Here is a 14,117-nt window from a genome sequence, read left to right as displayed (position 1 = left end):
GTAAGGTACTATAGAACTTTTATACTTTTGCTTGCGTGCATAGATTTTAATGTAATTACGTCTCGTTCTACCAGAAGATATACAAGGAGAAATATAAGAGTGAAGGGGATGGTTAGTATCTGATAAAATAACACCTGCCAGGAGTTTTCATGACTTTAGATGTCTATCCACAACCATATTAATTATGATCTCGAAAGATTCACCACACACCTTGCTAACTGCCTTCAGCACTCTCCGCAATACATCAAAGACTTTTCTCAAAAGCCCGGAAAAGAATAATGGAGAACAGTAAAGAATAATAGGTAATATGCATGAATTGACAAATTGTAAGAGTAAATGACAAGTAATTCCAAGAGCATGCAACCTCTTTATGTAGTAGGTCAGACGGAAAATCTTCTTCGATAACGATAAATCGTGGGAAGACCAAGACAGATCAGAGGAAAAGGTGACACCAAGATAATTGACCTTCGACACTGAGTTTATCAAAGAGTCTCCGATGGTACAAGCACTATGGGATCTCAAAATGGTGTTTAGATTCCGTTCATGTCTCATGCTAAAGTTAACAGCTTGACATTTAGACGGATTAAGTATGAGACCATTACCAACAGACCAACAATCAATACGAGACAAAAACCCATTCATTTCTGTGGGATGTAAAGAGGAAGAGATAGGCATACATACAGTGAGATCATCCGCATATTTCACATAAGTTTTCTGTGGAAAATGGCAGATCATGCAGAAAAAATTGAAAAAAGAGGTGAAAGAACAGCTCCTTGTGGTACACCTTCATGAGACAGTAGAGACTCTGAACACTTTCCTCCAAATACAGTGTACTGTTCCCTTCCAGAGAGGTAGGAACATAGCCAGTTGGTTATCCAGCTGTCAGTGTTGACGCTGATTAACTTGTTAAGTAAACGTTGTCTTGGTATAGAATCAAAAGCTGAAGTATAGTCCAGAAAAACGCATCAAACATACTTCTTACCATTTTCTAAGTTGAACACTATTATACAATTATTATTAGTATCACTCATAGAAGGTATGTAACTAAAGAGGCAGACTGTGACATAAGCTGATAGTTTTTGTTGTAGTAATAATTTCGTAATAAAAGTCGGAAATCTGATCTTTGTGGTTGATTATGCTGATAAATAAATATACTGCGGTAGAAGCTCCACTTGACGAAGTCACTGGTCGATTATGTGTTGTATCAAGAGATACACGTTTCTCGCATCTGGTCCACTAATTAATAAAAATTATGGACATCCAAGGTGACTTGGTTCAAAACAAATCACAATAGTACAGTCGCATTCACTATCTTCCATCGCATCTTGAGCATCTCATAACTCTTCACACACTGCCTTTTTATTGTTCTTTTAAACATCTTCCCATTGTCACTGATTTTATTTTTCGGAAGTGCAGTTTCCTTAACACGTATGAACTCGCCAAAGTGCGCAGTTTTAGTAAAAATAAAAAAATATACTGAAAAATGTGTGAAATATGTAGATTTCTGAATAAAAATATAACAAGTAATATTAAAGATGAATGCATCTGTGCTATCATGATAATGTCGTGGGATTTATGGGTCATGGGGATGTGTGCCAATGTAGAGGTAGCTTGGAAAAAAACTAGATCTTCAAAAATTCCGACTTCTAAAGCGCCACGAACCCAGATGACTTATCTCCAGCTGTTTTAAGGGATAGCGATGTACTTTTGACTGAATTGTTCGAAAATATCTAAGAAATATAAAGTATCCCGACACCATGAAATAAAGTGATGGTCGTTTCCATCTTTCTAAAGGGCCTAAGACATTTTTACACCCATTATCAGGGAGTAAATCTACTTTCAGTTGTTTCCAAGCTATTGGCTTTTGTCATGCTAAGCAGATTGTCCAGAATGAGTGGAAGACTGACTCACAAGAAGTAGGCTATTTTTCGTCTAGGACATGGATGCATTAATTATATCTTCACTCTCCACCAAATTCTAGAACACCTCCATACATATCGCAAGCTTACAATCGTTCTTTTTATTGGTATCAAGACCAGCTTTGATCCGTCGCACAGAAATGAGGTTTTGTTGAGGAAGAGTGTGCCTGAGAAGTTTATTAACAGCTTGAACGCTCCGTGTTTAAACATGGGTCAGGGTAAGTGCATACAACCACCTCAGTTTCATTCAAGCAATAGAATTAGGTGGGTTTGACTAATCTTTAACTTTGACGTAGTTGATGTAGGTAATGGTGGTCTAGATCGGTTACTGGGAGAAAGACTTTTCGACGTTGTGTATGCGCATAATGTTTTCTTTTTGTGAGGCGATACTCGAGCCATGCAGTCCGCGCTTAATTAATATCCGTCAGTAATAGAATGTGCTTCTCACCTTCTGAGTTCAAAGTGCTTTTATGAGACTGGAAGGAGTCTGTACCTGCGATCACTCTACCATATTGAGCAGATAGAATTAGTCGAGAAGTTCATGTATCTGGGTAGCTGTGCAAATCCTGGTGGTAGGGTGAGTGATAAGATCAATGAACGTATACTGGGAACCAGATTGGTTTATGCCAATCTGGGCCATCATTGACGCCTTCATGACGTTATTCTGGCTGTAAAGGTCGGATCTACAACGCGTCGGTGAGAGCAGCTTTGCTCTACGCTTGTGGAACCTGACCTCTTCGAGTTGAGGATGGAAACGACTCTCTGTGTTGGATCACTGTTGTCTAAAGAATTGCCGATATCCAGTGGCCACACCATGCTAGTAATGCAGAGGTTTAGCAATATGTATTCAAGCACAGCGACTATAATTCAGTTCATGTCACCGTCTTAAAACACTGACTTCGGTGGTTTGGACATGTCTTACGAATGCCATCCCAGCGAATTTCACGTCGTGCATTACTTTTCGATGCTGGGACCTGCTGAAATAAGTGGAGCGTTGTTCAGTGCACCACATAGTATCGCGGTATGAAAGGAAGCTGTACATGATTGGCCTCTGTTAGTCTTCCAAGACCCCTTGGTTGGGGTCCTAGAAACGGCGCGACACAGTGTCTTGAGTTGTTATCAGACGCGGCTCAGAATAGAAGTCAGTAGCGCTCGTACAGTAATTTTTCTCACTTATTTCATAAATGTGAGAGGAACTTGTTTAACTGTTGTATTTTTCCTAAACGAATACCTTATCCTATTAAATGCTACTCGTATTCACCTGTTTTCATTTATTTATACATATCTCCTACTAATTCCTCTATCTCCACAATTTTATTTCTTTAGACGTGTGGCCCTTATTTATTTTGGTTCCTATTCTAGTAGTATTTATACGTATTTAAAAATAAAATAGGTGCTGCTATGCTTAAACATGCATCGATTCATAAAATTACCGACTTGGCTTGATCCATGTTCGATGCAGATTAATTTGTCGGGGTCTGCATTATGACTGTGGTCAATAAAGACCTTAGGTGGTGCAGATAAACTCACTCTTTGCTCTACTCTCGATTGTGAATTCCAGCATACCTGTCCTCTCTGTCTTTATGAACCATATTCTTAATGTTCAGTCTTTCTCACTTTTATTACTGATACATAATTCCGATCTCTGCATCATTCCCTCTGGCTATTTTTATCTTATCATGCTTGTGTGGTATGTCAACTGTGGCCAACACAAATATGTGCCAGGGTCTATCCTGATGATAACTGACTGAATATTATGTAGCTGTATAATTCTTAGTAGTCGGATTAGATTTCCAATTTACATGTCGAGTTCTTAAACCATCGACGTACATTTCTCCCTTCTGGCTATTGTACATTTAGTTGTGTGATCCATTTTAAATAGGTTTCATTTATCTTTCAATTTATTCAGCTTGTTTCAGTATAACTCACAATGTGTTATTGTTCTTATTTTCTGTATTCATTTGATAGGTCCTTTCCGTCTCGGTCATAGATGGCTATTGTTTGTTGATGTTGTGGGAATAGTGCGCACTGTTTACGAACGCGAGAGATTTTTTATTGTTGATTGTAAGCTACAAATCATTGCAAATTCACATTTTTAATTACTAAGTTTGTTATTAATACTTAAAAGATATTAATTGCGTAAAGTTTTGTAAGTATACGGTAACTTATTGATTGAGGCGTTCAACTTTTATCCTCCAAATCTGAGGTTCAACCATCTCTCTCGCCTGCTTCGGTTTGGTTAGCCGGGTAGTATCTTTAGCCGTCACCCGTAGATTGTAACTCATACCCAAGTACCCGGTGAGTGAGATATTTTATTTTTAGTTGCTTTCTGCATTTCGCAATACTGTCTATGCAGAAAACGAAAAATCCTATTATAGGATTTTAATCTATACCTAATTAATCACTTGATTATTTCAGTTTAGACTATGTTATGGTTTTTCAGCTGGTCATAAGCAGCGTTTAACTTATCACAAATTTGTGTTGCTTCAATTTATTCCATAAAATCATATCAGGAAATCAGTTGGAGGAAAAAATGAAAACGATAAAACACTCAAGGTACTAAGAAACTAATGAAAGTGAACAGAAAATAAACAATGGGTGTAAAATAATACAAGGTTGAATATCTTGAAAACTAGTTTTAAACCGTTCTACTTAAAATCTTAATCGATCGATCGGGTTTATTTGGATTCTCCTTCTTAAGTAGTCAAATAGTATTGCATCTAAGATAAAATGTAATTCAAAGATGACAAAAATATATAAATTTAGTCACCTCATCCCCTTGAACTAAAGTTAACTTCAGATTAACATGAAATACCGGGTAAGTTTTCCTGAATGAACATTCCAATTCTAGTTTAAAATTTCTCTTAGCTATAAGCTTATGATTTTGATCAACTCCGATCTAAGCAGTTGGTTATTAATAAACTGATATCCAATAAGGCTTGAATCTAATACGTATGTACTTACTACGTTGGGTCTACTGTAAATAGTATTCTATTAGTCTCTAATAGTATTTATTATTTAATATATTTAGTGGACGATGGGACTGGTTGTATAACCTGCACAATATGGCGTCGTGGCTGTTCAAACCTTTTTAATGTATTATCAACAACGAAAAATTCATTTGATTTTGAACAGCATTATTTGTGTGAGCAACTTATCAAGTTATCATGCAAGTCACAACCTATTTCATCTTCAACTGAACAGTCGTCCAACTTACATGTTGGCCAAATATTACAGCTTAGAGGTCGTTTGAAATGCTTCCGTGGAAAGCTAAAGCTTAATACTTATTTCTGTCGTAAGTTCATTATTATCGGTCATTTCTGCAAATTCCTTCATAAGACTCATAACTGATCGTTTAAACTAACAAGGAGAACATCATAGCATAATATTCTTTTGAATAACTCGCTTTCAAATAAGAAGATCATATATTCAACTTTGGGTCGTACCTTTTTTGCATGTGAACTTGATTGATTTTGTTATCAAGGTTGGAATTAATGGTTTGACATTTACATGGATTGAGCGCAAGGTCAGTTAAAAAACTATCTTCCAATACTTCTTATGAGCACAACCATTTCATAAAGTAATTTAAAAAACTGTAATCGTAGTTGCAGTATTAATAAAAAAGACTAGGTAGGATTCAGTTCTAGAAGAAAAAACGAACCCTCTGGATAGGAAGTATAAAATGATCTTGAAACTCTGGGCAACTGAGTCAAAATTCAGAAACGGCACATGTTTACAAGTGTTGAAACAGCTTCTTGTTTAAGATCTAAAAGTTCCTACTCTGGGGTTTTGACATTGGATGTTTTAAGACTAGAGTAAAACCAAATGATTTAATAATTTCAATCATGTGGCAATTTATGCAGTCGATCAATTCACAAGTAAAGACTCAGTAGGTTGATAAGGTACAAATCTCTGTAGGTTAGGATCCCGCTTTTGTATGCATTTTCGAGCTTTTTTCCACAATAACTTTTTTATCAATCACAGAAATCACAATTTCTTTCTAATCTCTCATTTGTGTTCCTTTGATTCACAGGTTCAATCAAGGAGGAAAGTGAATTGTTACATCACATAATTCACAGGTACCGTTTACAGGAAGAAATTTACTCAAATCCATATGATCCTGGTGTTGTGGCAGAAAATATAAAAAAATCTCATGTGGTCGGTTTTGTTCATATCATTTATCACTCATTTTATTAAAATTTCAACCATTTAGAGTTCTTAGTATTAAGTTTATCTGGAATAACTTGAGTTAGCAAACAAAATACTTGTTGGTTCTTATTTCCAGTTAATAAACATGGTTTAAAAACGTTTGATTTACAATAGAATTCAAGATAGCCTTTGTAGATCATAATCAGATTTCAGCTCATATGCAGACCTATTACTTTAAGATTGTAGGTCGTGAATTCATTTACAAATTTAAGCTCTTCTTTATCTGACTTCATCTTTAACATACAAATACTAAATAATCATTATTATGTTAAATATGTTGTTTCTTTCTGTTTCCTAAGTTGTTTCAAACTAAACTTTATTGATTATGGTATGTGCTGTTCGTACTAATAATAATGTAAATTCAGGCCGTTTTCAGCTGCTGAGAAGTCTTGAAATATGATGAATTCATGTTATTTTGTAAATCGTGTTCTTGCTTTGTTCAAATTGATTAAGAGATCAGGATGTATGAAATGGGAAGATGTCTGATTATTCAGTTTATGATAATATTCAAAGTATCTAGTTAATCTTCACTTTTAGTTGTATAGATAATTAGGTTAAGTTAAGTTGTGTTAACTGAAACTCTACAGTATCATTAACAAGGCTTAGTTTAAAATTTCAAACAAACTCTACACTAGATTGTTAATAATCAAATTAGTGATATATTTGTAATACCCCAATGAGTAGAAAATTAATTTCACACCCACTAACATACACATAAATACACAAACTTGCTTCACAAAAAGCCACCTTGATTGGAATGACATGACATCGGATTGATCAAACCTGTTTCGATTGCACTGAATATTCTTTGCTTTATTCTTTTGTAACTATTTAAATTTATATTGATTTAATTCACTTATTTATTTACTCTGGAAATGCAACTCACATAAAGTCGTGATGCATCCTAAATATAAATTTTTACTCATTTGGATATTACAAGTGTAGAATTTTTTTTGTCGTGAAACTCTACAACTCTAAACTCCGTAGTTAACTGACCTATAGTTTTCATGTTTACACGTTAGAGTACATCTAAGTAGATGTAATTAAACTAAGGGAACAAATTATTCAGTATGTTCAATTATTCTATTGCTGTTAGTATTTCTATTCCCTTGTCTGAAAAAAGCTGAATGCTATTGTAATTAGCTTGAGTTAAGATCCTAAAGGAGTGAGATATAACTTGTTTATATCGAACGAGAATATTAGAAGAAATGTAACTATAAGCCAATTTTGTTCAAAGACCCAAAATAGTATTTCGTTTGTTTAATATTCGATGCAAATAAGTCAAACCCAGTGACGGCATTTCCTGTATTTGTTTTCTATTTTATAGGTTAATTTAGCGAATTCACTTGTAACAGAATGTTGTAGAATCCTAGTACAGGATAATGTCCAATTGTTTACCAAATTAGACTTATGTTTACATCCGAAAATAGTTGAATCTGTAACAGCAAACTGGAGATCTTTGACTATGGTAAGTTACTTTAATTACAATTCTTTTTGTAGCTTCACATTTCAGACTGATTTGGGATAGACAACTAATAAAAGTATCCAGGACCTCTAGGTCTTTGGACAAGGACATAATTTTCAGACGCCGAGTTCGCATTCATTGCTTTTTATTTCTAACTTCAATCAATTCACGATATTGCTTGACCATCATTCCTTTCCATTAGATATATTCGTCTCATACTCCGTAGAACAAAACGACTGTTTAGTATTTTCTGGTTTTAGTGGTTGCCTAATTGAAGTCAGCCTGTGATGTGAAATCTTAAATTCAACAATCTCTGTTACACCCTAGAATAACGAATCTGTGTTTTTATTATAAACGAACAGAGTAAATTAATGAAGTCATAACGAAGTGTCTCTGCATGTGATTAGTTTAGTTTGATTAGGAACTAAGACATTGCCAGTTAGCAAGTATTCTTAGAAGTGGATTATTCTGTCATTTCTATACATAAACAAGTTACAGAATTACTCAGTAATATCTGAGTCAATAAGAAAGTAGAAGAAAAATGTAGTGTCCAACCATGTAGTTCTTATAAAAAACAGTTTTAAGCAGCCTAATACGTGTAAAAGATTAGATGCCTGAAATTATCTAGATTAGCCAAATAATAAAGTAAATAGAAAGGATATAATAAAATGTTTGTTTATTTATTTGAACACAAATATTGATACAGAGGGGCACCAAATACACATGCGCCACACAAGTCACTTGATTTGTGTATGGGCTGTGATACTGTCACTTGGGATTCTATGTGTGTGTATTTTCCTTTGTGTTGTTGATGTTTCGGTACCATTTTTATGAACGCAAATTTATCTAAATGGTAACTGTCAAGCTAATGAACTTGATCTTATAGGTCTTCAAGTGTTTGGGTTATGAGCTCTGGACTATCTGAAGATATATTTATTCATTTTAAACATTAGCACAGAGGGGCACCAAAATATATATGCGCTACATAAAGTAGTTACTATTAAATCACTGTCCGAGCGGGCGCCCAAGTCGAGGCAGATGGTTTTTTAGGGAGTCACTCATCGAGCCTTTAATCTAGAGGTCTGATCCACAAGGCAGTGAAGCAACGTTAGGAGGTGTAGTCCCATGGTAGCCGGTGACCAATAATTGGTTCATACGCCATTTGTTCCTTCAGGATACTGGAGCCCAAGTGCACCATTGGTTTGGAATCAGGATTTTCTCATTCTCCAAGGTGGATCCTCCATATCCACCAACCCAATTAAAGCCCCGAACATTCACTTCTATGGCAGTGACGGTATACTCAAGGCCATGTGAGAGTATTTCGAGAGGGAGAGCTAACTCTCCCAACCCTCGGACGTACCATGCCGTTTGGGTGCAATAAATAGATATAAGAGATAATGAAATATTGTTAATTAACACAAACGTGGAGAATGAATGGATCTACACCATTATGATATATACTTGAACCATTTTATTAAGTGATATTAAACTCCTAAAGTAAACAAGTCAGTCAATTTTAATCGCATAAATAGCTCAGATTATTGATAAGGAAGTTCATGGATTGGTAGAATATTCTTGTTTATGATACTTACCATAATTGAGAAAAGTAAACTAGAAATCCTTAAAAAAGTTTTTGAACAGCATTTCAACATCATTAAACTCTTAGGTGGTCAAGCAACAAACCTACTGAATAACAAAAAAGAATATAGGTTTCAATATAAATATGTATTTGTGTTGGATTGATGCAGAAATTTCCTCGAGAAAAGCCAAAAAAGGCTCTGAAAACCTGTTATCCCATCAGCATTCAATAAAAATTTTGCCGGAAACGTCTGGAAAGTCACATGTTGCGTTTCTGATTGGATGATCACCCTTACTGCTACTATGTCTATTAGCGTTCCAGAATTTTCCGGAAGCCCAAGGTCATCTTAAACGCTATGAATACCCCAGGTTTTCTGTACATAAACGAACCTTGGAGTAAAGTGTTTCGGCGCAACTATAATTTATTAACGAAACAATCAGATATAAGATAAGGAGTAACGAATTTCGGCGCGAAATTCATCCATACATTTGGCTAAACAGAGTTTTGGCACTATAGCTTATGTCACTTCGTGATGAAAACCCTAAATCTAATTTTAACCCTAACCATCAACTGTAAATGAGAATTCTAACTGCTTTATAACCCTCTTTTAGTCCTGATCAGTAGGTGTCCACTCTCATGGTCACATCAGCGTCGCTCAAGGTTGTCCATAAATTATAATCTCACCGAGCTTAGCAACCGAATCTAGCGTTCAGTTAGAAGACTTATCAATTTAGTCACAGTTTGTTGCCATTTATGTGTTGCTTGCAACATTTTGTTTTCATGAACATGTCTGAATTGCTTATTTGGAAGCATCTCCCTCTCATACGTATTCGTTTGTTGCAATATTATCAAACTGTTCCTTTAAAGACATTATCAAGGAAATCCCAGATACATTACATAACGGACACCACAACTTAGTGCATATTATACTAATGAAAAGTTCGAGAGCTCTTCAAACTGTGTAACTGAGAACTGATGTAATAGCTTACTTCATACAAATACATGGTGTCCATGAAATGTTCGTACATAATGAAACTATCACCCACAACTCATGTAAAGCATCCACATTCCTGCTCACAAGTTTCATTTATCGAAATGATTTTCTAATCCAATATAATGGAATATTTCTTGATCTCTATCTAGTATTTTCGTGACATTCTGTTTGCATATCTCTAATATGATAGCTGACACATCTCTTGACATTATTATTAGATGTAGATCCAATTAAACTTGGACTGATTGATACAACCATATGATCACATTTCCGCTCCTCATTAAACTGTTGTTTGCTAACAATATATGTTTTATTAGCAAACTCTTCACCTAAAAATTGTATACTATCGAATTGTTATTTATTTACACTTTCATGTGTTGTTACTGTTGTAAATTCAAACAAAATATAATTAGTTATTCGTTGAAGTCAAGATAGATTTCTAGTTTCATACGGCTTTAATGCATGTTCTGAGATATTCTACGGTCTGTATCAGAAAACTTTTTCCCCTGATGTCTATATTTGTTTATAAATTGATTAACTACCTTTCCATCATTCTTTTTTTATCGTTAAATTGCATTTTTGCACTATTTTTATCTCATTGATAATGTAAGGCATATGATGAATCTGAAACGGATTATCTTCGACAAAGTTTCATTGAAGTTGATGAAGGTGAGCAGAGTAGTGCAGCTGAGAATAAAGTACTCAATCCTAAAAAGCTACAACTTATAGTTGCAAGTTTGATTGAACGATTATTAATTGAGGGTTGGATTTTTCCAGCTACTCAATCTATTGGAGGTATGCGGACTTATTATGTAAGTTACGAGTATTTTTGTCAAGTTTTAAATAGTTAAAACTGAGATTCTGGTAGACAATAAGTCGTTTATATTGTTTTTCTGCATTATTAGAAACGATATTTGAAAGTAGTACTTTAGTGTATGATTCATTACTTGAAAGCCGATTGTCACAGATATGTGACAAAGAGGGCAATTGAGTTACCTACCAATTATCAGCTTAGCGTTGAACATGATACGGTGACCGGTCTGTTGGAACCATCAAACTTCAGTAACAAAAACAGAGTGACTCGCTTAGCAATAGTTGTTTTGTAGTGCTAACAATTTATCTACCTAATTAGTCTTTGTATTTTCGTGGGTTTGTGTTAAGAAAAATGAACGTACCATGGATCCACTTTGATTCATCTCTGTGATTACTTGTACGTCGACTGACATCTGTTTGCCGAAAAATGATCATTAGTATTATCATTTTACATATAAATGGTTGAGTTAATGTTATTGATGTTTACCCTTTGTATCATTTCGGCCACGAAAACAATTTCAAGTTCGTACAGTCTAGGAATTTCCATATAAAATAATAAAATGCAACTCAACTATTACCACGTACAAGTCCACACTACTTAACTAGAGTACCAATGTTCTCAGAAAGACATCCGAACAGTAAAAATTGTCCACAAAACTTTATTGAAGATGAATAGCGGTCATTCACTGTTGAAAATTTCCAAGGTGTTATAGTGCCTAGTACTATGCCAAACCCATATGGCTTGTTCTAGCTTCCTTGTAGACCAATCTACTTATTCTCCTTGAGTTACATTACGACCATATCAATTACTCACCTATTCCGTTATTCTCTAACGCGAATTAAGTCGATAATTATAATACGACGGTAGCCGGGATGTATATTTCGTTAACATCATGATACGATCAAATCCGAGTTAGCTCAATGTAATATAAAAGTATGTCTTGATTATCAATAAGTTAAATAGATTATAAACTGAAATTTATTGGAATATTCCATATTTTTCCTGAGAATTCCTTACTCTAGATTTATGGCATTGGATAAAGCAATAACTATTTTGTACTCAGTAATTGACTAGCGTAGGGTTTCGGTGTTAATGTTCATAAACGGCTAGTTTGTCTGTAATAAGTAAATTTTTATCATTTACAAATTCACTGAATTTTAGTTTGTTCAAGAGAATAAGAAATTACTCGATGCTGTTTATGGGATAATTTTTTCTCAAGGTAATTTCCGCATGCATTGTAATTTTTATGTTGTTAATCATCAGTCAATAGATCATTGAATGTAATCGGAACTGCGTAATAAAATGGTGATTATTGTTAGCATGTATGACAATCAGTTTTAAATATTTTTATCCTGATTAAGGTTTTTAAGTGTATAAGAAATTCCAGAATAGCTTGTACTGCCCATTACGATAGTCGATTTTTTATTGCTACATATACTGTTTGTGAATTACATCATTGTTTCATTCTGAGATAGCTTTCCACAAAGTCGATATAACTGTTCTATTACTTGCTTCAACCATGCTTGAAAGGGTTTTTTTTGCGATTCATGGAAACCTCAGACAGTGGTTTTAATATTAAAGTTTAAGGCATTTAAAGAGTTAACAGTCTTCTTTACATTTAATCAATGTACATAACTAAGTTTGATATCTATCATTTCTCGTCTATTATTGTGATAAAAAAATAGTTTTCTACCTGTACCTTTATTGCTTTCAGCGCTTCAGTTTGCATAAGGGCTCTAAGCAACTGAGTCATAAAAAAAATATATAATCACAAAATTCGCACTTTTCCCATCAACCAAAAATATATTCTTCAGCCGTTAGGTAAAAAAGATTATTGATATCCTATTTCGCTTTATACAGTTAAACAAAAAATCTAGACGTCAGTTTCTCGATGAAATATACATATGGTTGAAGATTAAACCCTATAGATAACAGTATACAGGGTTTGGTTTGAATTTCATTCTGATATGAGGTTGCTTGTAACAAAATTCCCAATCTAGGAAAGGTAATCGACCTATTTGATATGCTTACTTACTTAATTACGCCTGTTGCCCCTCGTGTATAAGCACAGGCCACCTACTAACATTATCCATCGAACTCTGTCCAGGACAATCCTTCCCAGTTGCTATTCATCTTTTTGATGTCTACTTCCACTTCTCGACGCAGCGTGTTCCTTGGTTTTCCTCCACCCTTCTGGATTGTCTCGTGATGCAGTCTGGTGATTTCCGAAATGTATGCCCTACCCACCTCCAGCGTCTTTCCTAATTTCCTGTTTAGCTGGAAGCTGAATTGTTTTCTTCCACAGTAGGTTATTTGATATGCATATATATCTAACTAGACTATTAGATGAAAATTTTTCGGGAAACGCAAGAGAGTATTCACCAAGTAGCCATTATTCCACAATTTTTCAAGTGTTATATCGAACTTCTACTTCTTTTTATTTCATTTTTAGGCATAAATAAAGAAATATCACTGCATAACATACTACACAGTATTCGACAACGGTCGTTTCCTGATAGTTTGCAATTAACACGCATAACCTTAAATGCACTAAAACATTTATTGAATCAATTGGAATCTGAAAGTCGTATATATCAAAGTAATTTCGGTTGTTATAGTGTAGCTTAAATGTGTAAAAAAAATTGTTTGAACTTTAATTATGCGTACAGTACTTTTTTGACAGCATTCTACTACCACTGTTTTACTAAACATTCACATGTTTATATGCACTTTACTCATGATGGTATATTAGCAGGCTTTAAATTCATTGTTATAGTGTACAGATCACAAATAAAATTATTTGTTGTTCAAAAGCCTTCTCTCATTTATGTTTGTCGATTCGAGCTTTAGACTATAAATACTATGCCTCCCCATGTACTAGTTGGTATATTCATGACTCAAATAAGGCTCACATGGTAAAGAAACGAACTAATGAAGAAATGATCATATATATTAGCCGAAATAGTAAACATGTAGAAGATCCATGTCAGGATGTTATATATTTTATTTGGTGCGTCAATCTAAGCAACATTATAGCGGTATGAAAAGGACTAGTCATAATTTTTATCGAGCTCAACCCTTTCTAAAGCATTTTGATCCCTTTGAAGTCGGAGTTGTTTCTAACGTATGTAACGCTG

General features: G+C 34.5%; 1 protein-coding gene across 3 annotated transcripts in view; it reads left to right on the top strand.

Annotated features, from left to right (window-relative positions):
- Positions 1-13,793, top strand: part of OBFC1_1 (CST complex subunit STN1) — a gene marked incomplete at its 5' end in the record, with an annotated part of 47,469 nt that extends 33,676 nt beyond the window's left edge. For 2 of the 3 annotated variants that reach the window (XM_051219140.1, XM_051219139.1), the window contains 7 exons: positions 3,888-3,983; positions 4,951-5,214; positions 5,953-6,077; positions 7,456-7,596; positions 10,778-10,978; positions 12,142-12,199; positions 13,433-13,793. In XM_051219140.1, coding sequence (XP_051067458.1) covers positions 3,888-3,983; positions 4,951-5,214; positions 5,953-6,077; positions 7,456-7,596; positions 10,778-10,978; positions 12,142-12,199; positions 13,433-13,608 — 1,061 coding nt within the window. The remainder of the gene's footprint in view (positions 1-3,887; positions 3,984-4,950; positions 5,215-5,952; positions 6,078-7,455; positions 7,597-10,777; positions 10,979-12,141; positions 12,200-13,432) is intronic. The other variant, XM_051219138.1, reaches the window with a different exon arrangement.
- Between the last annotated feature and the right edge of the window lie 324 nt (positions 13,794-14,117).

The sequence above is a fragment of the Schistosoma haematobium genome, chromosome 2 (assembly GCF_000699445.3).
Source record: "Schistosoma haematobium chromosome 2, whole genome shotgun sequence".
NCBI lineage: Eukaryota > Metazoa > Platyhelminthes > Trematoda > Strigeidida > Schistosomatidae > Schistosoma > Schistosoma haematobium.
Note: the sequence above shows the minus strand (reverse complement) of the source record. Positions and strands in the feature narration are given on the sequence as shown.